Consider the following 27489-nt stretch of genomic DNA (forward strand, 5'->3'; position numbering starts at 1 on the left):
TGCTGCTTCTGGAGGAAGCCTCGCCGTGCTGTGCGCATCGCGTTCGATGCCGGAATCCGCTTACACTTCACGCTGCACTCTTTATATGCCTGTGTGACGAAGAATAAGAAAATTTACAAATAGATCCCTAAACTTCAAGTTTATCCAATTAAGACCCTAAACATAAATTACTTGAGTAAAAGATTTTTTTTCACTCATAATCTTGTTTAAGTATATCTCTTCTTCCTCCTCTCATTCTCTATGTGATAAAATGATATACCAAATCTCCTAAAATTTTAATTGAAACAATGAAATAAGTTTATATTTTACCACATGAAAATTCTCTTAGGATTTTTACAAAATACAAAAAAAAAGTGAATATAATTAATTGTCACCTGGCAAGAAGACCTTTTCTATGGTATTATGAAACACATACATGAAACTTGGATATCAATACAAAACAAAAGCTTACTCCTATATAAATCATATTCCAGTCTCACATATGAAGTCTCTCTTAGCAATTGTTTGTTTTTCATGTGATATTTGTGGCTAGAATAGATAGATTTGGTCATCTCACATTAAGTTTGAAATACTTTTGAGTAGGTTAATAAGTGGTAAGTTGTGAAGTATCATAGCTAATCTATCCTGGGTTAATCAGCATGCATAGTTAATGATGAATAGTGTGATTTGCTTATCTTTGAATCAAACATTAGAAGTCATGGGAATTATGCAAGTATTTCTGCTGCATGAAACCTCCATTGTGAGAAGGAATATGCTTGAGATTAAATATCAGATTGCTGGGATGCAGCCATGTTGTATTTGTTGACATGATACAATCATTTTGCTGCCAATCCAACTATATTAAACATCTTTATCACTTTATAACTCTTTCTGTAAATTATAGCTTTGTGTCAGCATATTTATCCCCTTTTCTCTTTCCTATCTCTACTCAACTAGTTTATGTTTTCTTCCTTTCCATTTCTCACCTCTTATACTTTTTCTTTGTTCAAAGGAAGTGCAATTTCATGAATTCAGTAAAAATCTTGGAACTTTTTTGATAAAGTCTAAGTTCTTATTTGCTAGTTTATCTTTTTCTCTATATGAGAGCTCCTCATTATATGTTTAAATCATCATGTCTTAATTATTTAAGATCGACTATAAACATCTTTTCAAGTCATTAATTTCATATAAAATAATATCTTTCGTTAAATTAATAAGAAGATCAGATGCTAGAATACTTTTTGTGCCATCATTGCTGTGTTTTGCTTATGGAAACTTGCTTTGGAGGCAGATGATGTCTGCCACAGTAGTCTGCATCTGGGCATCAGTTCAGTTCTGTGTGCTGCACATCATAGCCTATCATATTTCATTCTCAAGTAGATGATAGTGAACTGACACTACTGAAGAATGGTGGAATTGTTGTTGCTCTTTGAACAGGCAAAACAAAACTGTTCAAAAGAGAATGAAAGGTAATGCTAATGCTTTCTTTGTGGAGGCTGTCTTTTTTTTGGGGGAGGGGGGGATGTTTCATCACCCTGTTGAGAGTCTCCAGTAGAACACTAACTATTATATCTTCTAATCCAACTTAATTGTATGGTAATAATTTAATCTATCCACCGAAATTAAAAATGCAAGAAGATTTGCAATTGAAACTATGTTTTAGGACAAGCAGAGAGAGAGGCCTTTGGATCGAAAAACAAATGTGAAACTCACAAAAAATAATTATGAAAAATATTTAAAACAATAAATGTGTATGTTAAAGAGGAAAAATATATTTTGGGAGAATAGAGAAGAATAATCATGTTTCTTTGTGATGCTTCATCATCTTGTGGCAAGCATAGTGGCTCTGCAATCCAAAAACAAATGAGGAACTCATAAAATATTAGAAAAATATTTGAAACATAGTGGTGTAAATTATCGATATTAATAAAGGGTATAATAAAGGATGAATATCTCTTGGAAGACATACTATAAAATTAAAATAATACTTCAAGAAATTAGCATGGTCTTTGTGCAAAGGTGACATACACAAATTAAGAAAAGGTGCCACTTTTTTTACTACTCTATGAAATACTTGTAGGTAGGTTTTATGGTAAATATAGAGCTTTCCAATTGAAAAATAAATGAGAAATTTATTAAAAATAATATTTGAAATATAATCTCATATTAACATCTCTTTGGAGGCATCCGATAAAATTTGATCAGTACAAAAGAGATTAGCATGGCCTCAAATCGCGAAATAATCAAAATATTTTCTACTGCTATAGAGAATACTTGTTTGTAAGTAGGTTTATTGACAAGCATAAATCTTCTCAATTAAATGAAAAATATGATCTCACAAAGGCACGCATAGAGCTTGCTAATTGAGAAATATAGTACTATATGGTTGAAATATAGTACTATATAGTATTATTAGAGAAAATTTAATTTTTTTTCTACTATGCCGAATAATACCATGGAGACAAATAATGCAAGGATGTTGACACTTAACAAGTATAAAGCTTTACAATTGAAAAACAAATGATAATTCATAAAAATATTTAAAAAAAATTAAAATATAATCCCATATTGATGAATGATGAAACAATGTTGACGTTAATAAGCATGCATGTTAAAATAGTTCAATGTCCCCATGCAAGAATAACATGCGAAAATTGTGAAATGGTTTAATTTTTTTTACTACTCTGTGAAATGGTTTAAATTGTGAAATGGATGTTAACATGCAAAGAAGTATTTGATAAGCTAAAAGGAGACAGCATGAAGTATAAGAGGTGGTCGTGCATAGACCATCCACAAATGGCATCCATACAAATGATGCACATGAGGAATAAAGCAACACATAGTATGCACAAGGATTCTCTTATACATAGCAGCAAGAAAGTAATATAGCAGAAAGAAGCCATTCTTTTCCACAACCATTGAAAATCCTGAAAGCCATACAGAAGGTTCACGGCACCAAAGATTTGTAATTACAGTATGCAGACAATCTCCGAGAGGTCCCATTCAACTAAAATCAAAACCCGATGCAAATTAACACTTTTGAAATCAACATGATGATAGAAATATTCAAATATCATGTTTAAGTACCATGAATGGAGAACAGTTCAAAACAACTGGCATATCAGAAAAGCATGCATGTGAATTGAGATTCTGTGTCAAACGATAGTTTTTAGATTTTGCACCATTCTAAATCAGGAAGACTTGATTCATACTTACATAACAAAAGTTAGTTTGGTAAAGAATATTGGCAGAGTGATAAAAAAGCAATTAATGCTTTATCATCTATTTCTTCCCATTAATCTATATTTATCAAAGGACATTTCACACTGAAAGAAACAATAACACATTTAGACTTGGCTATCCATGCACTAGAAATACAATATAGTGATACATAAGAAAGCTACATCAAATGTTAAAAGTTTCATACATGAAATCATGGGAGCCTGTACTCTTTGGGTTGCAGTTTTGCAGCTTTTTCTGTCTTCATTTCAAATGTTTCTTTTTGGCAAAGGATGCTAATATTTGAACCCATCACGGTTACAGATGATGCAGGATACTTTATATAGCCTTCACTTGCTTGCTGGTGGTGTCATTAGTCTGTATTCTGCACGCATTTGAAGGCCTATGGAAGTTTCGATATACACTTATTGAGACAAGAAAAAAAACTAAAAATTTCATCTGCATTGTAACAAATTGTTCCCAGGAACAGAATGTGAATAATGATTTGTTAAATTTAATCTTCTCATCTGTTACGTCTCACATCTATAGTATGTATACATTATCTAAATTTTGCAATGACTTCAAAAAAACATCAATCAAGCTGGAATAGAATGAATGTGCCATGATTTACTATCTATCACTTTACTCTATCCAAGAAAAAATATACACAAAATAACAAATAGGCATTTAAACTGCAGCTAAGTAAGCATTAAAATCACAACACTTCAGTGGATGATGAAACTAATCCAAAAGTAACAAAAGAAATTCAATTTTTTATTCTGGCTGGAAAAGTTGGCCACTTCCATGGGCAAGGCAAGCTCATGAATTTAGCTTTAAAACTATGATCATCGTATCCAATCTCTTGATGGATTATTTCCCAGAGATTGTGTCTTAAATCTTGGACAATTCAATCTCCGGGTTGGCCACCCAACAAGTCGACCTTTTTGAAAACATCTCTGAATAATCTAATATCATTATAGATCTGGCCTGCTGTTCGAACATCTTAACACTTGTATTTTCCATTTACCAATACCCTTTTTCGTTAACTGGTATGCACAGTCCCCAGATTTCATACATTATACCTACATCAAACAGAAATCTTAGTCTGAAACATTACCTTCTTCTACCCTTCATGCCCAAATCATGCAACATTTACTTTCGTATGAATTTTTATTTGTCTTGAAGAAAATGTAAAAGAGACTTGCTATTGAATATCAACACTTCTCAGCTGTTAAAAACACTCGATCAGCAATCTATCTGCAAATACCAATAATTATAACAACTGCACCAGATTACCTTCAAATCCCATACTGTCCATTTTGGCACCAGCTAATTTTGTCAGTTAGTGCTTTTAAAGAGGTGGATTCTATTTCGTCACAATCATCCATCATCAAAGTCACCAATCACACTGCAGGAATAATCAAGGATAATTTAATTTCTAGATCAGACAAGCAATAAGTTCTTTTATTAAATTTGAGTCATGCCAGTGGACCACCAGTTCCTCAGGTACCATGCTGCTCTGCTCATGTGCACTATCATGACAAATTGAGAAAAGCTCGAGAGACTGCATTGCCAAACCAGAACTCGTGAGGGAACATGCTTGTGCTGACAAAGCTGGCACAACATGTCATCTCAATAAACTGTTACTTCATGTGTTTTAGCACAGATAATAGTACCATCAGCAGTATAATATATCCTATTGGTTTGGAGACTGCAAAAAATATACAATAAGGATTCAAATGGGTCTCCAAATCACTTTTTTTATAAGAGTTATGCATCTGCTATGAGTCTTTTGCCTTTTTACCTAATGGTTGCTCCTCAAGAATTAATTTGTGTCTCATAAAAGAAAACATCCACCTTCATATCAACTAGAACTTCAAATTTTTCTTTTTTAATTTAGATCTTCAATTACTCTTGGGCATATTATGCTAGTTTAAGTTCCATTTTCAGGAATCTGGCATATCAAAGGTACCGTGCATCTATAAAACTTAACTAGCAGGTTAAACAATTTTAATAGTTGATTAAGCAAGGCACTTACATTTAATAGTTCTCTGCCACAGGTCTAGAAGGGAAAAGTCTTAGAAGAAAAGTCATTAAAGACCACAGGCAAACAACACCAAGGATTTGGAGAACGGCTAGCATGGAAATGAATGCGCTACTTCTTTCCATTACTGCAGTGTTCGTAGACGATCCTCTCATTAGAAACAATAACCTTTCTATAAAATGTGCACCCTTGTTCAACTGATACAGTCTATATACCTGCAATATAAAATCAGTCCAAGTACTAGAATTTGAATCGGAAAAGGACTTCAAGACAGGATCGTAACCGATACCTCAAAGATTATTGGCAATACAGGCCAACAAGATGAATTACGTCTGTCGAGGTGTGTCTCAAATGCATATTGTGCAGCACAACCCATCAGAAATGGAGCAACGGCAACCACAGCAGGGAGACCAATCACTGGCCAAACAACATAGGCCGCAAGAAGAGGAGCAAACACCTTGAAACCCATGGTGAAGAAAGCCGAGGAAAGGTAGCCTCTGAGGCCGGTGATAAGGCTCCATCTTTTCGGGCTGAAGTCAAGATATGGGCGTTGTACATGATCAGTTACTGACAGAAATGCAGCAAGCCCGACATAGAATATGGCCTCTGAAGACAATGAGGCGACAATTTCTGCAGAAAATAGTTATATTCTTCAGGAAAAAATAACAAAAACAAACTGGCCTTTATACATTAGGAAAGACTAAAATTGACATAGTTAAGCATGATGTTTTTTTTTTCTTGTTGAAATAATTCTAATCTTATTGGTTTCTAACGTTCAATTTAATTGATACTTGTAACACTGCCCAAAGAATTTAATTGATCAAGTACTAAGTTCTTGCCAAGAACAACGATATGTACCTGCGAGGATCTCATCTCGTAGAACCGAGTCGATAACGTTGCCGAGAAAAAATTGTGGAACCACGAGCGAAGATATCAGCGCTAGAGGACCTAAAATCCACACGAGCGATCCTGTGCCGTCATTGAAGGGGGAAGAAACCAGCTTCCTCTCTTCCACCATCTGGTGAGTCAATCCGCAGAAAGACACAGAACCCGACTTCCCACGAAAGGGGTCAAAGCTGCCCCTCGTGTGAGACCCAGACCGGAGGACCGCGTCGAAATCCCTAGCGCTAACCAAGGATCCAACGTTCGAATCAACACTGGACGCATTCGCCTCTTTTACCGCGCCGTTGGAGTTCTCTGAATCGGGCAAATAGGCTAACACCTTGCCCGGCAGAATCGATCGACCTTTCAGAAATCAACCGAGGCAACATCAAGATGTCATTTTTCTTTGAGATTCGGTCGACGGAGGAGAGAGAATTTACCTGTGGATGCGTTCCGGAAGCGGAAACTGCGGCCGTACCATCGAAGGTTAACAGGAGGAAGCTGCATCCAAAAAGTCCAAAAGGGTCGGGGGTTAGGGTTTTAGGGGGGGGGGGTTGCATTCTCGGAGTCGCGATGGGGGGACGAGATCTTACGAAGGCGGAAGGGCCGGAGAGGCTTCTGCGACGGGGGCAGGAGGGAGGAGTAGAGGAGGGAGGCGAGAGTTGGAGAAGGCGGCGGTGCACGCAGCAAACGGACTGTAGCCGCGTCGTCATCTCCTCCGGATGCGGTGGTCGCTGGGTAATCCAAAAACCCACCGTGGCCTACTACTACTACTGCTACACGAAACCCTCATCGGATAAAAGGAAACATGATTTTACAATATTATATTATGTTAATATTAATACTGTATTTCTAAAAGTATCGAAAAGAATCTACAACTTATTTTGAGAAATTCTCGTATAACTTTTTTTAAATAAATATTTTAACAATATTTTAACTATTTTGAGAAAACAATATTTTCATCTATCCCATAGTGCTTTGTAAAAAAATTTCAAAGTTAGAAATTTATTTTTGAGAGTTTATCCAACTTTATATATATATATATATATATATATATATATAGTGATTTTTTCTAAAAATATATTTATTTTAGATATTTTCTAAATAATTACTCTTTTATTTTAGATATCCTAGAAAACTATCCAAATTACACCTCATTCACCCTTCTTCCATTATTATCATCGGATTCACCATCACCTCCTCCTCCTTTCACCATCACCTTGCATTTTGCATCGGCTCCCTTTCTCTCAGCCTTGCTAGAGCTATTGCTCACAATCCTCATGCAAGAAAAGACGGGTGCATAAGAATCATTATTACCCTCACAATCATTGTCGAAACTATTGCTGGTAACCCTCACACAAGAAAAAAGAAAAAGTACAAGAACTATCATCGATCCTATGCTCCACGGATTTGTCTGATTCAACCATAATGCTGTATTTTATCACTGACGAGTGAATTGTATATATTGACTTGCGCAAACCAAAATAAGGCATCTCCAAGAAGCATAACTTAGCATCAAATCTTATCCACATGCATCAAAGTATAAATAAAAAGCTGCAGTATGTTTCAGTACATTGTGATCAGGTCAGACTGTGAGAGACATGCAGATCTGCGTTTGCATGGCAGTTTGATCGCAGTGTAGAGTGGACGAGAGGATAATCAAACTAGTTGTAAGCCTGCTGCTGTTCTTGAGCTACCCTCACATCTTCCTCACCATCGAGAGTCCTGGCATCATCATCATCAAGGGCAAGAGAAGGCATCATCGAGCCATCTGCTGGGCTCACCGTCCTTCTCCATGGCCGGTTGCGAACGGAGGTGGGACTGGAGAACGGTCACCAGCCGGTTGACGCGCTTCCGGTGGCGGATCCTGCTGAGCACGACGTCCTTGTCGAGGGACCGCCGCTCCGCGCCGCCTCCTGCGTCCGGACCCTTGAGGTAGAGGGAGTTGCTGACGGGGCTTCGGGCCACCTCCATGGTCTGGTTCTCGTCGCCGGAGGAGGAGGGAGGCTTCTTTGCGACGAAAGCCATGGCTAAACGCTGCTTGAAGCTTCAGCGACAGCGAAATGGAGATACCGATGAGGCTGAGAGGAGGTGGGGTTCATATAGAGCTGGGGTGGGGCAAAACCAGGTTCGGGAGGACATGGTTTCTTCTTCTCGTCTCTATTTCTTCTCTTCATCGGTTTGCCTTCAATTGTTTTATGGATTTTGGAAAACGATCCCACATGCATCCACCCAAAATTGCTCTTAGATGAACTAAATTTTGGAAAACGACCTCACAAGCATTCACCCATGAATGAAATTGATATTAGTGAACGATCTCACATGAATGAATTAAATTGCTATTAGATGAACTAACTAACTATGTGTTGGTTGGTGTAATGCTTATCGATTTTAATGAATTATGGATTTAAATATAAATTTAAACGAAAAGATGGCTACAGAACTTGAAATGTTAAACGTGGATCGAATATACTTTTAAATCAGATTTAGACACTCTTTAATTAAATTTAAAATAAATTAAAGTGAAAAATAATAATTAGTTAATTTCAGTAGATTCAAAAACAGTAAACACATTACTTTTTTTTTTCAATTTGGGATGATATTGCGTCGTTTTTTTAATTTAAAAATATTTAATGTGATAAAATCAAGTTAAAATATTTTTAAAACAAGTGTGAATAGAAAATTAGATTATCCTGAGGGCTAATTACATATTATCTATTCGTCGTTTCAACAAAATTTATCTTCTTTTTTTATATCATAAAATTATTTTTTTAACGTTATAGAGGGAATTTAATGTTTCACTTTTATAAGTATAAAAATCTTAATAGAAATTTTGAAGGAGTAAAGATTGGAATATTAAAAGTAACTGATTATAAAAGATAATTTATAATTAACCTCTGAATTGAGTGTGATTAAGAGGTTAGTCAAATCAGATGGATCTATTACTTCCGGCCAAGTAATGCTTTGAGATTCGTGCACTGTAGGATGCGATTACCCACTTTCTAATCCTCATCACGTACCCATTGCATTCGATCACATCCACATTCAGATTCCACATGTCTTCATCAAGATCCGTCGAACACGACTTTTACAGCCGGCAGGACTAAACTATTGATAACTACACGCAAAATTTCATAAGACCTGCGGAATGTTGCATGCATATATATGCGCCTGCAGAATAAGTAGTTTCCGTATTTTTACGACTAAATTTATTTGGACATATATAAATTATTGTAAAATATATAAAAATATGCATATATGTTCAATGTAGTTATTCTCTATTAGTTGAAACCTTAACTGAAACATTTAGAGACATTTTAAATATTATATATTTATATATTTTTAAATTGGAATTATCTGATGTTAACTTCAATTAGCTGTGGGTTGACATCAGATTTTGGATGAGTCCATCTCTTTGACCAATTTGGGTTGGTCAAACCGCTCAGCCTGATAACTTAGCAGCGGAGCCAACTAAATCCGTCCACGTGTTCGTCTCTGTGTGTGCTTCGTTCCAAGACCAAGTGACGGACTTGCCGCGTGTCCGTCCGGCCACAAACAGAGGACAGGAGGAGGAAGCAAAACCAGCAGCTACCTACTCTCCTGCGCTGCCAAACCAATGGGAACCAGGTGGGGGTTGTCGCCCGAATCCGAGGGCGCGGCCGAAGCGTCATGCTTGCCCGTCGCCTCCGTTGAGAGACGGCAATCGATGCCCACAGTTCCTTGATGGCGTTCCGTTTCCATCCTTCCCCCTCTTTGATTGAGATTTCAGCAATATTAACTTGTGGCTCGTTCAGAAATGGATCTTTATCATCTGCAGCTATGTTGCTTTAGGAGAGATTTAGCAGTGGATCCGATGTTCCTGCTTTTCTGCTGAGAGAGAGAGAGAGAGAGATGGATGTGTTTGGGGAGTCGTCATCCTAATTGCTTCAGTCGACCTATCCATTATAAAAAATCTAATCAATCTATCCATGACTGTTTAGCCAATTTGTACCTCAGGGTGTTGGTCAACTTGATCGCATTGGGTGCTTTACTGATTTGGTCATGTTGGCCGCTTGGTCGACTTGGCCACCTCGAGCGTTGATCGATCTAGCCACCTCGTGCATTGGCCGACTTAGCCACCTTGAGCTTTGGCTGACCTAGCTGCACTGGGTGTTAGCCAAACTAGTCACCTCAAGTGCTAGTCAATATGGCTATCTTGGGTATTGACTGACCTAGTAGCATTGGGCATTGGTCAACCAAGTCACTAAGTGTTGGTTGACCCGACCACCTTGCGCATTTGATCGATTTGCCTACATCGAACATCGATCAGTCTCTTGCATTTGGCATCAATCAAGCTACCCACGATAGGCGCTTGGTCGACCTATCCATATTGAGAAAGTGAGCTCTACGTTAGAGATGCTAGTGCTTATAAAGAATGTGTTAGCCATCAATTTGCTTTTCATTTGCAGGCATGTTGAATGCTTTAGATGCTCTCATTGACGAAGGATGTATCATGAGCTAAAGATGCTTATGTGTGCGAAAGATACATTAGTTCTTAGGATTTTTATTTTGTCCATAGAGGATACATCACACATAAGAGACTCTTATGCCCGTGAAGGATAAATCGAATATTGGGATGCTTTGGACTATTTTAGTCATGCTATCATCGAAGGGAGCACTTTAGGCCATTTCGATCATATTGTTATTAAAATGAGTGCTTCAAGACGTGTCAGCTACACTACTGTAAAAGAAAGTACTTTAGGCTATGTCGATCGTACTATTGATAGTCTTCGGGTTATGTTGATTATACTAACATCATATATAACATTTCGAGTTGTGCTAACCATTCTAACGTTGTAGATAGTGCTTTAGGTTGTGCTGATCATGTTGTCCTCATATAAACTACTTTAAGCAAGTTGGGGGTGACGTGCCCTTGCTAGTGTGCTCTTTAAGCAAGTGAGCAAGATAATGTTCTTGTGACATAGGACATCTTTCTAGTGCTAAAATGATAGAAATGATGTAGGCAATGTATGAATTAGGTCAACTCAGTTTGGGTTCATATACGTAAGAAGTCTGATGTGGTCAATAGGATAGCTCCAATACTCACTTGGGGGCTGAGGTACACTCGGATATATACTTTGTAGTTGATATATATAAAGATCGATATTGGATTAGATTCTCGATATGATTTCTTGGGTATATGCTTTGTAGTTGATATACATAAAAGATTTCTCTTAAGCTTAATTCAGTAGCCAATAAAGGTAAAGTAATTGTAGTTAATAGTTACTTTAACTAGATTGTTGTGGCCTAGTGGTCATTTTATAGTAGGTTTAGCCTGCGGGATATTCTACCATATGTCATAGGATTTATCTCTTATCTTGCTCATGCTGACTATCTACCATATGTCTGAGCCTTTGTTGGTAGAAATATTTCCCCTATTAGACCAATATATTGCTAATACGTTCAATAGGAGGCAAGTATTCCATCACGAGCATTATCTTTTTAGGTGTAAGATTACAAGTGATGTTGTTAGATCATTGAAGATTATATATACCGAATATTTTGAAGCTGATACATGTCTCAAATGCTTGTTCTAAATGCTGAAGCAGTCTACAAGAAGTGGCAGAGTGGTTTCAAAGACAGAGCAATCTTATGATTGCTGCAACAATTTGCTCTTCGTGGCATGGCTTAGAACTGGGAAGCTAAGAAGAGAAGCCTCTCTCCCTTTCTCGTCACTATGCCCTTCTCCACACTCAGGCCTGAACTCCCAGGAGAAGAGAAGATGTCGTGGCGTTCGCCCCGCAGCTTGTCGAGCTCCCCACTGCATATCTCCATCAAGCTCTACATGGCGAATTCACTACCTGTTCTGCTAGAAATTACAAGATGAGGACTTCTTGAATGAGACTGCAGAAGCCTCTTGAACGGGATGTTCCCTTCTTTTCATTCCCCTACAATTTTCTTTTCCTTATACTTTATTATTGACATGAAGCTCGAAGGAATTGACTTCTGCTGCTGCTGCTGCTGAGGTTTGACTGCAAGCATGATGCGAGGAGGCAGCAGCAGCAGCCATGACATACCCATAGTAATTGTCCACTGAATCAAGAACTTGCCTTACCCTTTTGATCTACTAATCCCATGGTTCTTAAAGCCCGCGGACTAATCAAATAAATGCTGGATTGGAAGTTGAACGGGAAAGATCTTTTTCTTAATATTTTAGGAACATTTCTTCTACTTAGATGTGAAATGTTTCAGAGTCTTGTCAGAATGATCTACACAGTCACACCCTAAATTATCCAGAGACCAGACTTTACAGGCACATAACTCACCGGTTGTGTTTGGCTCTCCTGCAGATTCTCGACAGCGAGAGTTCATCATCTTCCAAGCAAAACTTGAACACCACCAAAACAAGTTATCTCAGTACCATCAGGATCTCTTTCTCCTTTTTCTTCCAGATTTCTTTAAATGATCAAGCTATATAATTCACAAGCATTTTAGAAGCGTCATGGCTGCCTAAGGAGATTTCAAGGTCAGGCATCTTGGTATGTGCAGCACCAATGGAGTTTGGCACCAGGTTTAGCCGTTGTTCCTGTGACTGGGTAAGTGCTTGGGGTTGATCTTCCACCAGTGCCTGCTCACAGGTGAAGAAAGGTCAGATCTTTTTTGTTGGATCAAAGAAAGAATATGAATGGTGCATCAGTGATAGATATGTGGTGAAACATGATCAGATTTCATCCTATAACACTTTGGGTGTCTGTTCTTTTACAGACATTCTTGTTTTCTGTTTACTCTTCAAAAATAGGAAAAAAAGCACTTTTAGATATCCTTTAAGTGTTTAAAAACAGTGTATTTGTCCATATATTATGAAATTGCTTGTTTTGAATGAATATAGACACATAATTAGTGCTGAAGAATATGATGTATAGAAATCTCTACCTTTCTCCAGGAAACCAGCTATGCCACCAAGTTCAAGTACATTATTTCTTAAGTTTCCCCTCTAACAACAGTAAGATATACTGAACATTTTCAGTGTATGTGTGTGCATATATACAGTTAAATGCTTGTAAGAGATGGAAGAAGAAAGCAGAAAACAGAAATATATCAAGATGATCAAGGATATTCCACTAAAATGTAGGATGCAAGCAGTGACAGGCACAATAATTATCCATGTCCTATTCAATGGCTTCATCAATCTAAATTCACCCTTATACTTTCTTCTCATACTATCCATTGAAACTACAAATTCAAGGTGCTGCAACTCTAGGTAAAATAAGTATCAGGTGCTGCAACTCTAGGTAAAATAAGTGTCAGATCCAGCTCCTACTTAGAAGTTTTATTGTCTTCCTTGAAACTTAAATTATCCTCTTGTGTCATCAATGTCAGCACAAGGGAACCAGAAGTGTTGTCTGCATACCTGGTAGTCATTGCTTAGCAAATCATCACTTCTGAAGAAGGGATATGCCAATCCATTTTGTTTGATTGATGGGTTCCAAGCATGCCTCTCTGCAGATGGATATATCTCTCTGCACACAAGATGGACAATGAAATCAGAAATTTATTGGGCAACAAAATGATATGGTGTGTCAACATTAGATGTGATATATATGTTTGTTGCTATGGACAGATATAGATCCAGTTTCAGCAGCAACAGTGTTGCACAGTTCTCACTGTTCCATCTACATCACCCTTTCACAAAGTTACAAACTGATTTGGTTGTCTTTTGTCATTGTTTGTAGCCTACAGTCATGAACCTTCAATCCAAATGGGACAGGGGCAATCTGGCATCCTAAGGACCTCATAAATAAGAAATAAGTGAGACATAGCAATCAAAATATATACTTCTGAAGGATCAGAGGCAAGATAGAATAATAATGTCATGAAAAATGAGGAGATGTGTGTCCAAACACTTCCAAGAATTATCCAAATGAAGTTGTCCTGCCTAAAAGAATAAAACCTCAAGTATAATAAGCAAGTGATAGAAAACTAGGCTGAATACTTGTGACTTCCTTAGCAATGTTAGGCCCAAGTGTAAGTGGTGACTAATTAGAAAGGATTACCAGATGTGTGACACAATGTGCAAAACCTTTTCTATCCCTTCTGTAGCAATTCTTGGGACCCTTCTCTTCCTCATCTTGGAGTTCCTACATGGGACAAGATCACCTAATGTTAAGGATTTTATGTTGCATCATACACTTTTTTGCTTACTGCAGTCATTTTTCCTTTTCATTTTTTGTCTGACAAAAGCTACTTGTTTAGGGATTTTCTGACAAAAGTCCTTGAGCAACTTTTCCTTCTTCATGGACTGAGTCATATAACTATGTTGGCAAGAAGGTGAGATTAGGCAACAGCACATGATCTAGTGATGCTTTCATCAACCAGTGGTTTCCCTTAATTCATTCAAATTCAAACATTTTCTGGATCTGGTTATAAGAACATTCTCTTATACAATTAAACAATGCCATTACACCTAGTAAATACCTGGAAGCAACCTCCATGTGTGCAAGACAAGAACAGTAGGCACAAATCCAGTGGTCAAACACATGAAACCCTTGTGTTCCTTTGTCCTTAAATCACCTCAACCTCAGTAAAAGAATACAGGGACAGCTGGATCAAGACTACTTGGTTTGACCACAGCTATCTATCAACTAATAACTACAGAGACAAATAATTATTAAGTGATCTACAGAACAAGATGACACCCCCAGTTCATCTCTAACTTGTTTCAAGCAGCATCAATTCACCATTTCGATCTGGCAAAATGGTATCCACCACATGCATGGGCATTCAATGGGAAGGTGAATAGACTGATGCAGAAAGGAGCATCTGGAAGAATTAGACTGACCTAGGAGATTTGACCTGTGTGGTTGGTGGGGTTGGTGTGCTGAGGGAATGATAAGATGAAGTGATCTCACTCCCAGCTTTATCACATGGCAGTCCTCCCTCCACTTCCTCCATCCCTGTCCTCTGGCTAATGCCCATATCTGCCTGACCTTGACCTGCAAACCATTTCACCCACCACTGAGATCCAAATGGATGTGCTTCTCGGTACAGCAGACTAATAAATCAAGCAAGAAAAGGCCAAGCCATGGCCGGGTGATGGTATCGGCGTCCCTTATAGAACAAACACCAAAGACATTTTGGTGGAGGAGGCTTTCTGTGTTGGAGAAGGAATATCCATGTACCTGCCTCTCCTCTGTCAGTGCTCTTCACTGTTCTGTACATCTGCATCGACATGCACATGAAGACTATTAATGTAATGCAACCAAAGGAAGGATCCAAAAGGTCACCATGCTAAGATTAATTACTTCAATAGATGCCAGTTTGTCCTTTGCACTTGGATGCATGTCGTGAACCCAACACAAAACCCTAATCCTACTAGAATTACCAGGAGTTGTGCAGGAAATTTAGGGAATATGAGATCGACAAGCAGCTATTTTCTGTGGTTAGTTCTGTACCTGCAGATGGCTCTTTACATGAGCAAGTGTGAGATCCTTGACGTTCATCAGCTCCAACACTGATTTTGGCGTAGCTCCTGCGTGCCAAAATGACTCGAGCAGGATGATGTTATCACTCTTGAGCATGACAAGAACAATGTCTACTATAGTGAAAGCTGGAGTTGGGATGCTCACTCTCGTGGCCGCCGAGGAGCTTCACCGCATGAACGAAATGTGCGTGTAAGGTGGACGTCCACCTCATTCTCGGAGCCCTAACGCTCCTCTTTCCTCCATGGGCCGACCTCGAACTCCGCTTAAATCCACAGATCTGAGGACGATGAAGCTTCTCATGGTGATTGCTGAGACTTGACCCTGGTGACCGGAGCCCTAGGCTCAACCTCGGTTCAGCATGGTTTAACTCCCCGCCGTGGTCATTCTGCAAGAAGGCTTGATCGTGTCCCATGTCGCCCTCGCTGCTACCAGAGATCGTACCTGCCTCCCCCCCAAAAGCCCCCATCATCGAAGCTCCGTCGACGGAGACCGATGGTGGACTGATGTGGAGTGAGAGATCAGGGTAGATGGTTGACATTTGAGCTCGATGAGGCAGAAGGTGGAAGATCGGGATCAGCAATATGTAAAGAGTTTCCCTGCTGAGAATTAACTCCTAAATGAAGAGCAGCTTCTTGGAAGAAAGAAGGGCTGGAAAGAGAGCCAGAGGTGGTGGAGTAGAGTGAGGGATGAGAAGGAAATCGAGTGGGAGTACTGGGATAAATAGAAGCTTTTTTCCGTGATTATTAGGTCATGAGTGGGTTATGATTTCCAGGGGTACAATGTTCGAAGACTATATAACAAAGAAACTAGAGAGAGAGAGAACAAGACAGTGAGAAGGCAGGCCTGGAGATAGGAGAATGGCAAATAATAAATGCTGCAGCATCGCGGGAAGAGGTGCAGCCATAATTGCAGGATTCCCAGATTGCTAGGCACGAAAAGAAAGATACTGACCCAGCGGAAGAAAGAGAGAGAGGTGTATTGCCTAGAGAGAGAATGCAATATCTCTTTCCTCTTCCATGAAAACGAAGGGAAGAATGGCTGTAGGTATAAATGGAGATGGATAAAGAAAGAGAGAGGGAGAGAGAGAGAGAGAGAGAGAGAGAGAGAGAGAGAGAGAGAGATGTCCTGGAATATGAGAAGAACAGGAGGAACTGTTCATTTGACATCAACAGATAGTGACCTAATTTGCCCACTATCTCTCCGATGGTGCGGTTCCTGAGTTGGAATCTGGTGGAGCGATTGGAAGATTGCCAGCAAGGTGAACAGTAAATAGACAAGTAAATCAAAGAAGACAGCACCACCGGGCACGTCAGATGTTGGCAGTGCATAAACAACTCTGTATATTAGGACTTCCAAGTTCTTCATGTTCGGCAAATTCCTGTGGCATATATCATCATCCTGAGCTAGATGTACTCATTACTAATATATATATACTTCAGTGGAGCTCTCCCCCACGCACGCGTTGAATGCATGCCATTCCTGTGCTGGACACATGTACGTGTGGGATTAGGGGAAGAGGACGAGGTCGCTCGCCACGGCCGACGCCGGGTTGGGATGCCCGGCGACACCGGAGCCGCGCCTCCACGTGCATGGAGCTGGGCCGATCTGGGCCCTAAGTTCGACCACTCGACGGCTAGCATTTGTCGTCGTCCCTTCCCCGTCTTCCCCTTCTCCGGTATTCCCTCCTCCTGTCCATGGATGTATTCTCGAGCCCCTCGAGAACCACGTGGCGCCCACACAGCGATCCACGCTGCTCCCACGTGCCCATGTCACGTGACACAGGGAAACCCTAATCCCTGCATAACTTTGATCATGACAGACTTTCCCATCTCTCTCCTTGATGTAGACAGTGCAATTATTGGATTGGATCCGATTAGAACGGGGCGTAGATCGAGCTTTTGACCTGAATCGCATTGAAGAATACTTTGGAGAAGCACTACACCTGCCATGCAATGGAAGCTTTTGGCAGCTCCATCGAAGCACAACACCTGCCATCGAACAGCAGAGCTGTGACCAGAACTGGAGTTCAATGCCAGCATATATTGCACTCGTTGAACTTTTTATCTCTTGGTAAGTCTGGTCCCCAAGAATCTCAAAGTAAAACATAGTTTGTTTGGGTGAGAAACAAATGGAAGCTTGTTCTCTACAACATTCACAGGCTGTGGTAATCTCTCTCCTCTAATACTTTAAAGAGGCAATCCCTGCGACTCCTCAAGAGCAAGCTAATGGAATGATCTCACTCCTTTTTCTCTCGGTTCAGTACTCCAACAGGACCACCGAGTCTCGTGTCCGTCGAGCTCAGAAGCACTCAATAATTGAGCTCAAAAGCTTGCCTCCTTTCTTACTCCACCCCCCCCCTACCCTTTTCCTTTCTCTTCGAGGAACGAGAGCCACACACCATTTTCCTGCCTCAAACTTAGCCACCAAAAGCCACATGTTACGTAGAAGTCATACACCCTAGAGACGAAGGGGAATACACTGTAAAGATACTCATCTTTGCTGAAGGTTAGAAACAAAGGAACGTGCGTTCATGTTCATGCCAATCTGTCGCCTCGAAGGTTGAATCAGTATTATTAATCGATTTGTAGGAGCATATTGTTCTTGTGGCTGTGATGTCGCCTTTGGATGGAGTTGGTGTCGCTGCACCTTCCACAGGTATGGCAACCCATATGGCATGGATGGATATGAACCGAGTCCTGCACTTCGTTGTGAAACCGCAAGATATCTTGCCTTTCAAGATTTTTCTCTTGTAGATTGTGATCTCTGTGTTCCTTTTTTACTTGGGGAGCATCTGTGTTTGAAAGAATTATAAGTAACAATCAATCAATTGTTTGTTGTCACATCTTGTGTCCATCAACCTCTACTGGTGAAACGCATTACTTATAGGGGATTGTGGCAGAAGATACTGTGTGGGAATCTTTGTCTGCATCGTAATATAAGGAGATGGCGACGATCCGAAGCTTCTCCTGCAGGAAATGGAAATATATATGCGGTGGTGTTGAAGGCCTCCAAAGAGAGATGACAGAAAAGACAGTGATATTGGAACGAGATGCGTTTTCCAAGGTGTAGAGGACGAACTGCGACACACAGTCCGATTGACGGAGGACGTTCACGTAGGATGAGAACGATGTTGTCGCTTTATGATTCGTGCGCGTTGGAATCTCGAGCGCCGTGAATGATGTTGTTGGCCGTTGATCGTTCCATCATTTTACCCTCGAGTGTTGTCGATGAATGGGCCTTAGTCGTCGAGGTTTAACCCATGAGGCCCATGGATCGGTCACATACTCCGGGTTGAGGCCTATTACATTAATATAAGGCCTCTCTAGTCACATCCGGATCGTCCAAAGCTCATGTGTCCCGTATCGGATCATATCATCCGCAATCTTAAAGCACCCTGGATTGGATCACCCGTTGTCTCGCTCCTTTCGAAAACCCTAAACGGTCGACGCGGCTACTGTTCTTCTATCTCCAAATGGCGTGGCGCGGATCGATCTCTGGATCGCTGCTCGCTGCCGCGCGGTCCTACTCCCCCCGATCGCCGCATGCGGTTCGCCGACTCCCCTGTCCGCCCATCGCGGGCCCCCGCCTCCAGCGCCGCCGCCTCCCCCTCTCCCCTCCCCGGTAAAAACTTTTAGCCAAAAGGTCTTCGCTTTTTCCGGTTCTTTTTTTATCCCGGTGGTTCGTTCATTTCTCCGTAGATCTCTGGGAGAATTAGGGTGCGCGCAGTCCTTCCTTCCACTTTACAGCGTGATGGCCGCCCCTCGTCTCACCTCCCACCTGTCGGTCAGCGCGAGGTCGTGCTGTGAGCTCTCTCAGGGTACCTTCCGTCGCACTTGTCAAGATCGCTAGTTAGTCCTCTCGCTGTCAAGTATGCCAAGTTCTTGTGAAAAGATGGAACTTTTTTCTTGGCTCAATAATGATCATGGCATGATGAGATCTCTGGTTTAATTACTAGGGTTTTAAATATTTTTCTTGATTCTCTATTCTGCGTTCTTTTGATTTCTCTCTTTTGAGTTTTGGTTGATACGAGGAAATTGGAATTGAGATTTGATAGGGAAAAATGGAAAAGATGGTTGATGCAGAAGAGATGGCGTCGTTCAGTGGGAATCGCGGTGTAAGCCGATGTAGGTCTCCTCTTTTCCCAATTGATCTTCCCACGGTAGATGATCAGGAGAGCTATTTTAGAAAACTTGGATGATCATCTAATAACTTTGAAGTAATAGTACTGCCATTTGATCATTGAATCACTTGAAGAAAACAAATACTACCCTCTGATCATTAAGTGTTGCCTTTTCTTTTTATATGGATACATGTATTCTTACTCCATTTTGAATGTGAAATGTTGACTTGATGGTTTCTTAATTCTTCTCTCATGCATTGTATTAGTTCGTTATGGTTTGATTACATAATAGACATCTTTTATGGTTTATCCACTTATACTGGAATTAATTTTACTAGTTTCTTTTTATATCCCTCGGACGGCTTTTGAGATGACATCTCCCGAATGAACATGTTGCATTGCTATGCCACACCTTTCTGGAGTAGTTGCTCATAACCATCGTTTTCTAAATACTTTGTTAGGGATATATGCTGATCTTTTGTTCATTGAAACTTCGGTCTTGGCTGTTTCAGAGAAATATTGGATGCAAATCTACCAACCAGTCCTTTTATACTATTGCCTAATGTAAGGCTGAAAAGTTTGTACACTTCTGTGAACGTCGGACAGAAGATCCATAGACCAAAAAAATTCATGTATAATGCTACAATTTTGAGAAACAAAGAAGCAAATATGTACACAAGTTTCTCCAATTTAGAGAATATAGTAGGAGAATATGACAATGAATATGGCAATGATATGGGAAGAGGCTAGTACTAGATGAGTGGTAAGAAGGAAGAAATGATGGCTAATTGCTTAGAAAATCTTGATCTGTATCAATCAGATTCATTAACACTGTGTTTTGACAGTTAGGCAAACCCCGTTATAGTCAAACAACAAAAGCTTTTTCAGAAATCAGAGGACTCAAATTTTTATGACTCTTTATCTATGTTTGTCATGAATGTTCCTATGGAGAAAATTCTAGACCAATCTTTCTAAATGTAGCAACAGTAGTTCATCTTTGACCAGTGAGATGAGACCTACTGACATCTTGTATTTGTTTTATATGATAGTTGACAAAAATTAGCAAACATTATCTCTTACAGGAGTTCACCCCTTGAGTGAAGAAGATTTAAATTCTGACTTTGTAGGTTGCATCCATGCCTTCAGTCTAAGGATTAAGTTTTAACTCTTGCACAAAACTATATTTACATCCTGATAGAATTGGTCACTTAAAACATGTTATAATGTCTGCAGGTACCTGAAGGAATTAGGATCGCCGCATGGTTGGTAAACGAAGGATTCTTGATAGGGTTTGTATGAGAACCTGCTCATGCATTAACCGAAAGATTTGGAGAAACTTTAAATGGTCTCTTTGCTTGTGTCGATGCAAGAATAAGTGCGACTTTTGCTTCTGATGAACAGCTGCTGGGGAAATTATGCTTCGCTGGTTGAAGTGGCGCATGCTTTCTTCAACTGGTGTTACAGTTATATGCAGTGTGCACAACCGAACTTGATGCTGGTTGCTGCCCTTATTATTACTTGTCAGCTGCTATCCTCCAAACAATTCCACTGCAATTCATGTAACATAACATTGTGCTCATTTTCACTGTCAGTAGCAACCTGCAAACTTTCTAAAGGCCAGCTGATATGGATCCTTTTGCCATTGAGTAGCGTTCAAATCTTGTCTGGTATCATGAACTCCCAACAATTTTGTTTGAACCAACAGTGGCAAGCACCTTTGTGAGTATTTTTCTTGTGGAGATTGTGTAGGGGTACAAACTTCCTGACTGAGTGTAGGGAGGTGGTTTGTGCTGACTAATTAGAAAAGGTTAAGATCTTGAATTATTTGCATGGAGGAGACTCCACCATCATTATGTAACACCAACAAAGATGGAAAACACAGACTAGCTCTCATGATGGAACTTTGTGCCCCAACAGCACTCTGAAAAGGTGAAGTTTGCAATGGTTGATGCTGAAAGATGATGAACTCTAAACTTCACAGATATGAGCCACAGGTCAATCTTGCATTGTTGAATCTAATTAGATTAGAAGAAATCACAAGCACAAGGGCGGAGAGATACTACAATCCTTTTCTTTTACTCTGAGATATGTGTCTTGTGTAATGTGAAAATGCACTTTTTGAGCCAAAGAGAAATAGCTTCTCATCACCTTACCATGTCCTGCAGATTACGAAGTGGTTGAATCCACTGAAGCAGCAGCAAACATCCGCATTAATAGACAATAAACAACCATGTTTTTATGCAAACATCACCAATGTTTGAACTTTAATACACGACCCTTCTAGCATCAAGGGAAGACAACAACTGGGATTTGATACCCGTTTTACAATCATATCAAACATCTTGCTACCTAACTTGGCTCGAGACTCTGGCTTGGTGTCTTTATTCCATCACAAATTTACATAGCATAAACCATCTCCCCGCTACTGTCGATATCAAGATCAAGATCTGAGTCCAGGTCCTCCATATCGTCGTCGTCATCGTAGTCATCAATATCGAGACTACCCATCAGGTGTTGATTGAGTCCACGAGCACCGGCTGCAGGTATGGTGGCCTCCTCTAAGATGTGCATTATGTCCTCGATCTTTTGCATTGGTTGGTCAGGCTCCTCGTACTCATTAGTCATCGTCTTGTCATCCACTAGGTCAGCAGGAAGATTCTTCAAGAACCACTCATGGTTGCGTATCTCAGGAATTGTTATCCTCTGCAGATGAACACATTCGGTGAATATAACTATGAACAGTGAACCGACCATCAAAATACGATGCTCCTCAACAAGAAAAAAATGTTTCTCAGAAAATTAGTTCTTGCTCGCAATAATTTTGTTTAATAGTCATAAGTTGATAAATGCAGCACCACAGTCATGATAATATTGCTTTGAAGAAAATAATGATCGACATTGGAAAGATCTATTCATGTTTCAGGGACATGCAAAAAAGAAAAAGAAGGGAAAAACCAACTCCCACACTTCCTGAAAATTGCACAACCACTAGATTTCCTCTTACCTTACCTACAAAGGTTGTTAATTCTTCAATTCCTTGTATCATTGGTCCCAACTACATGTACTGATCATTTGAGACAACATCAATAATCCCTCTTACATAGAGGCATATAACCTCTAACATCATAATAAGGTTTGTTTATTCTAAATCACAAGTTGTTCAAATAATGAGAAAAAAAGCACTAAGATGTCACCGCCTGTATTTATCCTCAAAATGCAACAAAAAACTGCTTTCTCATTAAATTGTGATTTGTCCTTATAAAATAATTCACAGTCATTAAGTGCTTACCATGGCAGGATTGACAACAAAAATTCTTGAGATAAGGTGTTGACATTCCAGAGATATGTGAACACCGTCTGGAACCGAGTACTGAACACTCAATATACGCTGCAACAGGAAGTAATTAAGTCAGAGATATGCGAACACAGTCTGCAACTGAATACTGAACACTCAATATATGCTGCAACTGGAAGTAATTAAATCAGATAACATAATGCAATGTTCATACAATAACGTGCTAATAACCACTACCTGTATTGTTTTTCGGAAATTTTTAGGCTCCTCTGGATCCTCAAAAGGATATGCGCCTACTAGCATTACATATAAAGTAACTCCACAAGACCATACATCAGCAATCTACAAAAGTCTTACAAAAGTTAGGAAGAACAATACAAAAATAATTATATAAATGATGATAATAGATAAAGTGAATAGGTTATATGATTATAAGTATTTGTTACAAATTTATGTAAAAGACATGCAATTACCCCGCGACACCAAAGACTAGTAGTCAAGAAATTATGTAACAAAGCAATACTGCATTCATTATTACCGACTCTACAATATAGGATGCAGGTAGAACAAAGCAAAACCATAGAGAAAAACACTGCATAAATATCTTTATGACCATCATAGATTAGGAAGCACAAGACACAGTTAATAAAAAATGTTATAGTTTCGTCACTGGAACTATGGTCACCTCTATACATAGATTTGAGATGAATATTTTTTTCCTTTCAGATAAATATTTTGCTTAAATATAAGTGCAAGACTTGCATTTTTTTTGCCACTATATAAAGGGCTTTTCAACTCATAAAATATCATCTTGACAGTAAATGACTCTTGAAAGCATCAAGTTGAACACGAAGTTATGGGATATGTATACATGAAAATCTCTCTCCTTGCATGTATGTAATCACACTATCTATTCCACCAGATCCATGCTTTCATGACTGCTCAAGCAGTACCATCCATGCTTAACTGGCACTTCAACCTCATTTGCTTACTTCCCTGACCCACCTATGCAGCCATCCAACCATTTGTCCAGTACATTTTTTCAAGGATGAAGAATATAAAACACATGGCAGCCTGTACAACTATTTTTCTTGCAAGGGTACCTATTAAGGTTCTCTTTGGGAGTTAGCGCGTGTGCACGCACGCACGCAACCACGCAACGCACGCACGCACACACGCACACGCACACACACACAAGACCAGATGACACGATACACAATTGTTTCACGGTGAACTTCTATTGTTTCTACGGCTAATTAAATTCTTGTACTGGATATTGGTATAATGCATCACTAGGTTTTATGCATGATCAACTTAAATGCTTGGCCATATTTATACTGCTACTCTCAGTATGAAACAAACGAACTGTCACGACAAGGAATACTGCAAGAAAATTTACCTTGCCATCATATTCCTTCTTGAGTAGAACTTCAGGAGCAATATACGCAGGCGTTCCAACGGTCGACTTTGGTTGTGAATGCAAAACTGACGACTGAAAATGCAACATGTAGGCAATTTAATTGTCATAAGTTACAAGATAAAAGAGAGCAAAGGTGTGCCGCCGGGTGTATGAATTGTCTCTTGTTTGAGAAACTAGAGCTCCAGAATAGACAGGTGTATAAATTGTCTTTTGTTTGAGAAATCGAAACTCGATACTAATTTATACCTTGGAATATCCAAAATCACATATCTTCAGACGAGGAGCAGCACTTCCATCTAATAAAGTGTTTTCCAGCTTCAGATCACGATGACATACTTGCTTGATAATAAAGAAATCCACAAAAAAATAAGCTAAGAGATAAAGATAATAGAAAACTCTTGAACAGTTCTATTTAGCATACCATTGAATGACAGTAGCTAACACCTGATATAAGTTGCTGGAAGAAGAATCGTGCCTACAGTGGAAAAAAGCATAGAGTTAAGACTGATTTAAGATCAGATAAAATACAATGAAATAGCAAAAAATAAGGTACACTAGAACCTCATCTTCATTGAAGCGTCCTGCACTGCAAATACGCTCAAAAAGCTCACCACCAGAAGCATATTCCATAACAATAGCCAGATGGGTTGGAGTTAAAATAACCTAGAAAGATTTGTAGTAAAGAAAGTTAATAATAACTATTTTTTATTCATAAAAGCAAGTAAATCGATATCTTCAGACATGAACTTACCTCTCTGAACCTGATGATATTTGGGTGCCTCAATGATCTATGGTTAATTATCTCTCTTTGAACATTTTCATCTATCTGTATAAAAGAATAGAAACCGTCTCAGACAGCATAAAAAATCGAGATGTTGCAGACATTCTAAATCTGACAACTCTACCGAGGTCGTAGATATAGCTCCTTAAACAGTTAGCAAACAATCAACTAAAAAAGTAAGTCCTCAGTTAAGTTGGTAAACAGTTAATGAACCAGCTGATCCACCGTGTTTTACTCACTTGGTCAGTTAAGGTGAGCCAATCAGTGAAGAAACATGATTAAATCCTCTTCCAACATAGATCATAGGTTCTGGATATTAATTAAAACTGCAAATTGTATACATGGAACTCATGTGACAACATAATATCATTTTGTTGGTAGCACAGCAACTGAACTTCTACGGTCCCCTAACAACAGTTGTTCAGTCTTGAATGACGCTTTCACCATAATACCAAAGCAAAACAGATAGCCATATACTGACGATAACAAAGTACTGTTAATCTCCATTATCTATAAGTCAGTTGTCAACAATTAAATATCACAAACCCTCACTAGGTTCATAAGTTCTTCAGAACAAGGGACCACTGGGCTCTTTATGAAACTGAGAAAAATAGAAACCAACAAGCTATAAAAGAGTGTTATAGCATGTTTATTTTTAAGAACATATCATATCTTGAATTTGAAAATTTCTGGAGGATGGAATACCCCAAAAGAAAGCATTTTAAGTTCTAGGATGAAGAACATGAAAAAAGAGAGGGGTCAAAGGAAGAGCGTGGCACTATAAATGTGACTAAGGCCTAGCAGGCTCCAAGACAACCAAACATTTAGCCAGGATCAAGGAAGACTCTTCCATTATTGCTTTCTCGTGAAACAGAAAAACTAATTGAAGAACAAATTTGTGCTAACCACAGGCATAAGTTTTATTCAAACAGTAGATCATTCGAAGAAACTCAAAGAACATTCCAAAAAGCAATCAATTGCGTAATGATAAGAAAACATGATTTCTCCTTAATATTTCATGTAGAAAAAACCTCCATGATGAAATTATATTATCTTTTAAAACGTTATTGTGCACAAGAGAAATTGCCAATAGATTACATGATCGCATGAGGGAAAAGAGCATGCTTAAAATCCTCATCCTGAATATGCTGTGAGGCAGATACTACAAAAGAGGGCAAATACTATATTCATCCCAGAACCAACAAGATACAAAAAGGAAGATCGATCACCACGTTGCCGTGGCGCTATCATTGACTAATTTAGAAGAAGAACCATCCCCACTAGAGCTTCACACACAAAATTCACTAAAATAGGAAATCCCCGAACCTTGCTAGTGCCAATTACTAAGTTCTAATTACGGAATACACATGAAGACATAATCTAATTAACCAATAAATTCACTAAAAAGATATCAAAGGTTGGGACTTACAACTTCAAGTGACTAAAAATAGATTTTTCTTTTTACGATAAAGGATGCAAAAACTTTGGGGGTATTCACATATAATTTTTTGTAACCGAAAACCTAATAAAGATGGGAACTTTATAGGTTAAACCTAAACAGAAACACCACACAATCAGCAGCGAACCAACCTTCTCGCCTCTCTCGATGTACTTGACGGCGACCAGTTCTTTGGTCTGCTTGTCCCTCATCAGCCTGGCGATACCGAAGTTTCCCGACCCTATATCTCTCACCAGCTCGTACCGGTCGCTGTCGTGCATTATCGGCAGATCCATCGCCGGCCCGACCGTCAGCGCTGCCCGATCCATGGCCGCTCTCGCATCAACCTCCTCTCCCGAGCCCGATTAAGCACTTCCCTGCTGCTGCCGCTTACGATCGTGGCGCGACGAGGGCCGCTCGACCCGATCGATCGGTAGCGGAAATAGACGGCCGACGGAATTAGGCGTGCGCTGCTCTCTCCAACGGATTGGAGCTCGGATCGATCCGCTTCCCCTCGCCCCTTGGACCGCTATCTCTATCACCAGGGCTGGGGGTTTTCGGTGGTAGGCGTGATGAACTCGTGACCTCCTCTCACCATCTCCACTTCAAACGCTTTAAGAAACGGGCAGAGAGCGAGAGGCGGTCGCAACGGACGTATCACACATGCGATCGCCTGCCACGTACATTACCCCATGATCACCTTGATCATAAATAATTTTGTCCGGTGATCACCGCCGTTGGATCCGAATCGTGTGCATAGGAAGAGTTGACTCTATGATTTGCTTCTGTTGAGAGATGTAATTATGTGCATGCGGGCGTTAATCATTATTAAACATATTTAAATTAGTTT

General features: G+C 39.6%; 4 protein-coding genes across 21 annotated transcripts; 1 reads left to right on the forward strand and 3 right to left on the reverse strand.

The window, feature by feature from the left end:
* Nucleotides 1-3306: 3306 nt before the first annotated feature.
* LOC135585160 (uncharacterized) lies at nt 3307-6900 on the reverse strand. Of its 12 annotated transcripts, none has more exons than XR_010495453.1 (8): nt 6718-6900; nt 6565-6625; nt 6101-6487; nt 5532-5872; nt 5237-5457; nt 4694-4762; nt 4495-4606; nt 3307-3601 (listed from the first exon to the last, which is right to left on the reverse strand). XR_010495453.1 is itself a non-coding variant. In XM_065145427.1 (6 exons), the coding sequence occupies exons 1-5, from the start codon at nt 6835-6837 to the stop codon at nt 5239-5241; spliced, it is 1128 nt and encodes a 375-aa protein (XP_065001499.1). In that variant the 5' UTR covers nt 6838-6900; the 3' UTR covers nt 3307-3583; nt 5237-5238. The 12 variants fall into 12 exon arrangements, 5 of the variants coding, with proteins under 5 accessions (XP_065001499.1, XP_065001498.1, XP_065001494.1 ...); XR_010495454.1 differs by having other exon boundaries at nt 4694-4812; XR_010495452.1 differs by having other exon boundaries at nt 3307-3583; nt 4694-4909.
* Nucleotides 6901-11629: 4729 nt separating this feature from the next.
* Nucleotides 11630-16689, reverse strand: LOC135635193 (probable transcription factor KAN4). 2 transcript variants are annotated; one of them, XM_065146111.1, is made up of 6 exons: nt 15730-16677; nt 15556-15632; nt 15283-15322; nt 14943-15096; nt 13515-13623; nt 11630-12731 (listed from the first exon to the last, which is right to left on the reverse strand). In XM_065146111.1, the coding sequence occupies exons 1-6, from the start codon at nt 16121-16123 to the stop codon at nt 12570-12572; spliced, it is 936 nt and encodes a 311-aa protein (XP_065002183.1). In that variant the 5' UTR covers nt 16124-16677; the 3' UTR covers nt 11630-12569. The 2 variants fall into 2 exon arrangements, with proteins under 2 accessions (XP_065002183.1, XP_065002184.1); XM_065146112.1 differs by lacking the exon at nt 11630-12731 and adding an exon at nt 14158-14241 and having other exon boundaries at nt 15730-16689.
* Nucleotides 16690-18980: 2291 nt separating this feature from the next.
* Nucleotides 18981-21351, forward strand: LOC135636807 (uncharacterized). 6 transcript variants are annotated; one of them, XR_010496059.1, is made up of 4 exons: nt 18981-19206; nt 19284-19453; nt 19640-19709; nt 20939-21351. XR_010496059.1 is itself a non-coding variant. In XM_065148863.1 (4 exons), the coding sequence occupies exons 1-3, from the start codon at nt 19058-19060 to the stop codon at nt 19660-19662; spliced, it is 291 nt and encodes a 96-aa protein (XP_065004935.1). In that variant the 5' UTR covers nt 18985-19057; the 3' UTR covers nt 19663-19709; nt 20939-21351. The 6 variants fall into 6 exon arrangements, 4 of the variants coding, with proteins under 4 accessions (XP_065004933.1, XP_065004934.1, XP_065004935.1 ...); XR_010496060.1 differs by having other exon boundaries at nt 19284-19433; XM_065148863.1 differs by having other exon boundaries at nt 18985-19206; nt 19284-19402.
* Nucleotides 21352-21915: 564 nt separating this feature from the next.
* On the reverse strand, nt 21916-27269 carry LOC135636806 (serine/threonine-protein kinase SAPK10-like). Its single transcript, XM_065148860.1, has 9 exons — nt 26792-27269; nt 25172-25246; nt 24982-25083; nt 24842-24895; nt 24667-24759; nt 24400-24492; nt 23238-23342; nt 22995-23093; nt 21916-22408 (listed from the first exon to the last, which is right to left on the reverse strand). The coding sequence occupies exons 1-9, from the start codon at nt 26966-26968 to the stop codon at nt 22103-22105; spliced, it is 1104 nt and encodes a 367-aa protein (XP_065004932.1). The 5' UTR covers nt 26969-27269; the 3' UTR covers nt 21916-22102.
* Nucleotides 27270-27489: the final 220 nt, after the last annotated feature.

This window comes from Musa acuminata, chromosome BXJ3-4, assembly GCF_036884655.1.
Source record: "Musa acuminata AAA Group cultivar baxijiao chromosome BXJ3-4, Cavendish_Baxijiao_AAA, whole genome shotgun sequence".
Taxonomy (NCBI): domain Eukaryota; kingdom Viridiplantae; phylum Streptophyta; class Magnoliopsida; order Zingiberales; family Musaceae; genus Musa; species Musa acuminata.

Excerpts from the sequence above, each read along its gene's own strand:
- LOC135636807 (XM_065148861.1), top strand. The coding sequence starts at position 19,058 with ATGGCGTGGCGCGGATCGATCTCTGGATCGCTGCTCGCTGCCGCGCGG. Across the intron at positions 19,207-19,283 it reads CTCCCCCTCTCCCCTCCCCG|ATCTCTGGGAGAATTAGGGT; the intron begins GTAAAAACTTTT and ends ATTTCTCCGTAG.
- LOC135585160 (XM_065145427.1), bottom strand. The coding sequence starts at position 6,837 with ATGACGACGCGGCTACAGTCCGTTTGCTGCGTGCACCGCCGCCTTCTC. Across the intron at positions 6,488-6,564 it reads CTTCCGGAACGCATCCACAG|GTCGATCGATTCTGCCGGGC; the intron begins GTAAATTCTCTC and ends GATTTCTGAAAG. Across the intron at positions 5,873-6,100 it reads ACGAGATGAGATCCTCGCAG|AAATTGTCGCCTCATTGTCT; the intron begins GTACATATCGTT and ends TATTTTCTGCAG.
- LOC135635193 (XM_065146111.1), bottom strand. The coding sequence starts at position 16,123 with ATGTCAACCATCTACCCTGATCTCTCACTCCACATCAGTCCACCATCG. Across the intron at positions 15,633-15,729 it reads GCTCCTCGGCGGCCACGAGA|GAGCTACGCCAAAATCAGTG; the intron begins GTGAGCATCCCA and ends TTTGGCACGCAG. Across the intron at positions 13,624-14,942 it reads ACACAGGTCAAATCTCCTAG|AGAGATATATCCATCTGCAG; the intron begins GTCAGTCTAATT and ends TCTTGTGTGCAG.
- LOC135636806 (XM_065148860.1), bottom strand. The coding sequence starts at position 26,968 with ATGGATCGGGCAGCGCTGACGGTCGGGCCGGCGATGGATCTGCCGATA. Across the intron at positions 25,247-26,791 it reads ACATCGAGAGAGGCGAGAAG|ATAGATGAAAATGTTCAAAG; the intron begins GTTGGTTCGCTG and ends TCTTTTATACAG. Across the intron at positions 25,084-25,171 it reads ATATCATCAGGTTCAGAGAG|GTTATTTTAACTCCAACCCA; the intron begins GTAAGTTCATGT and ends AAATCTTTCTAG.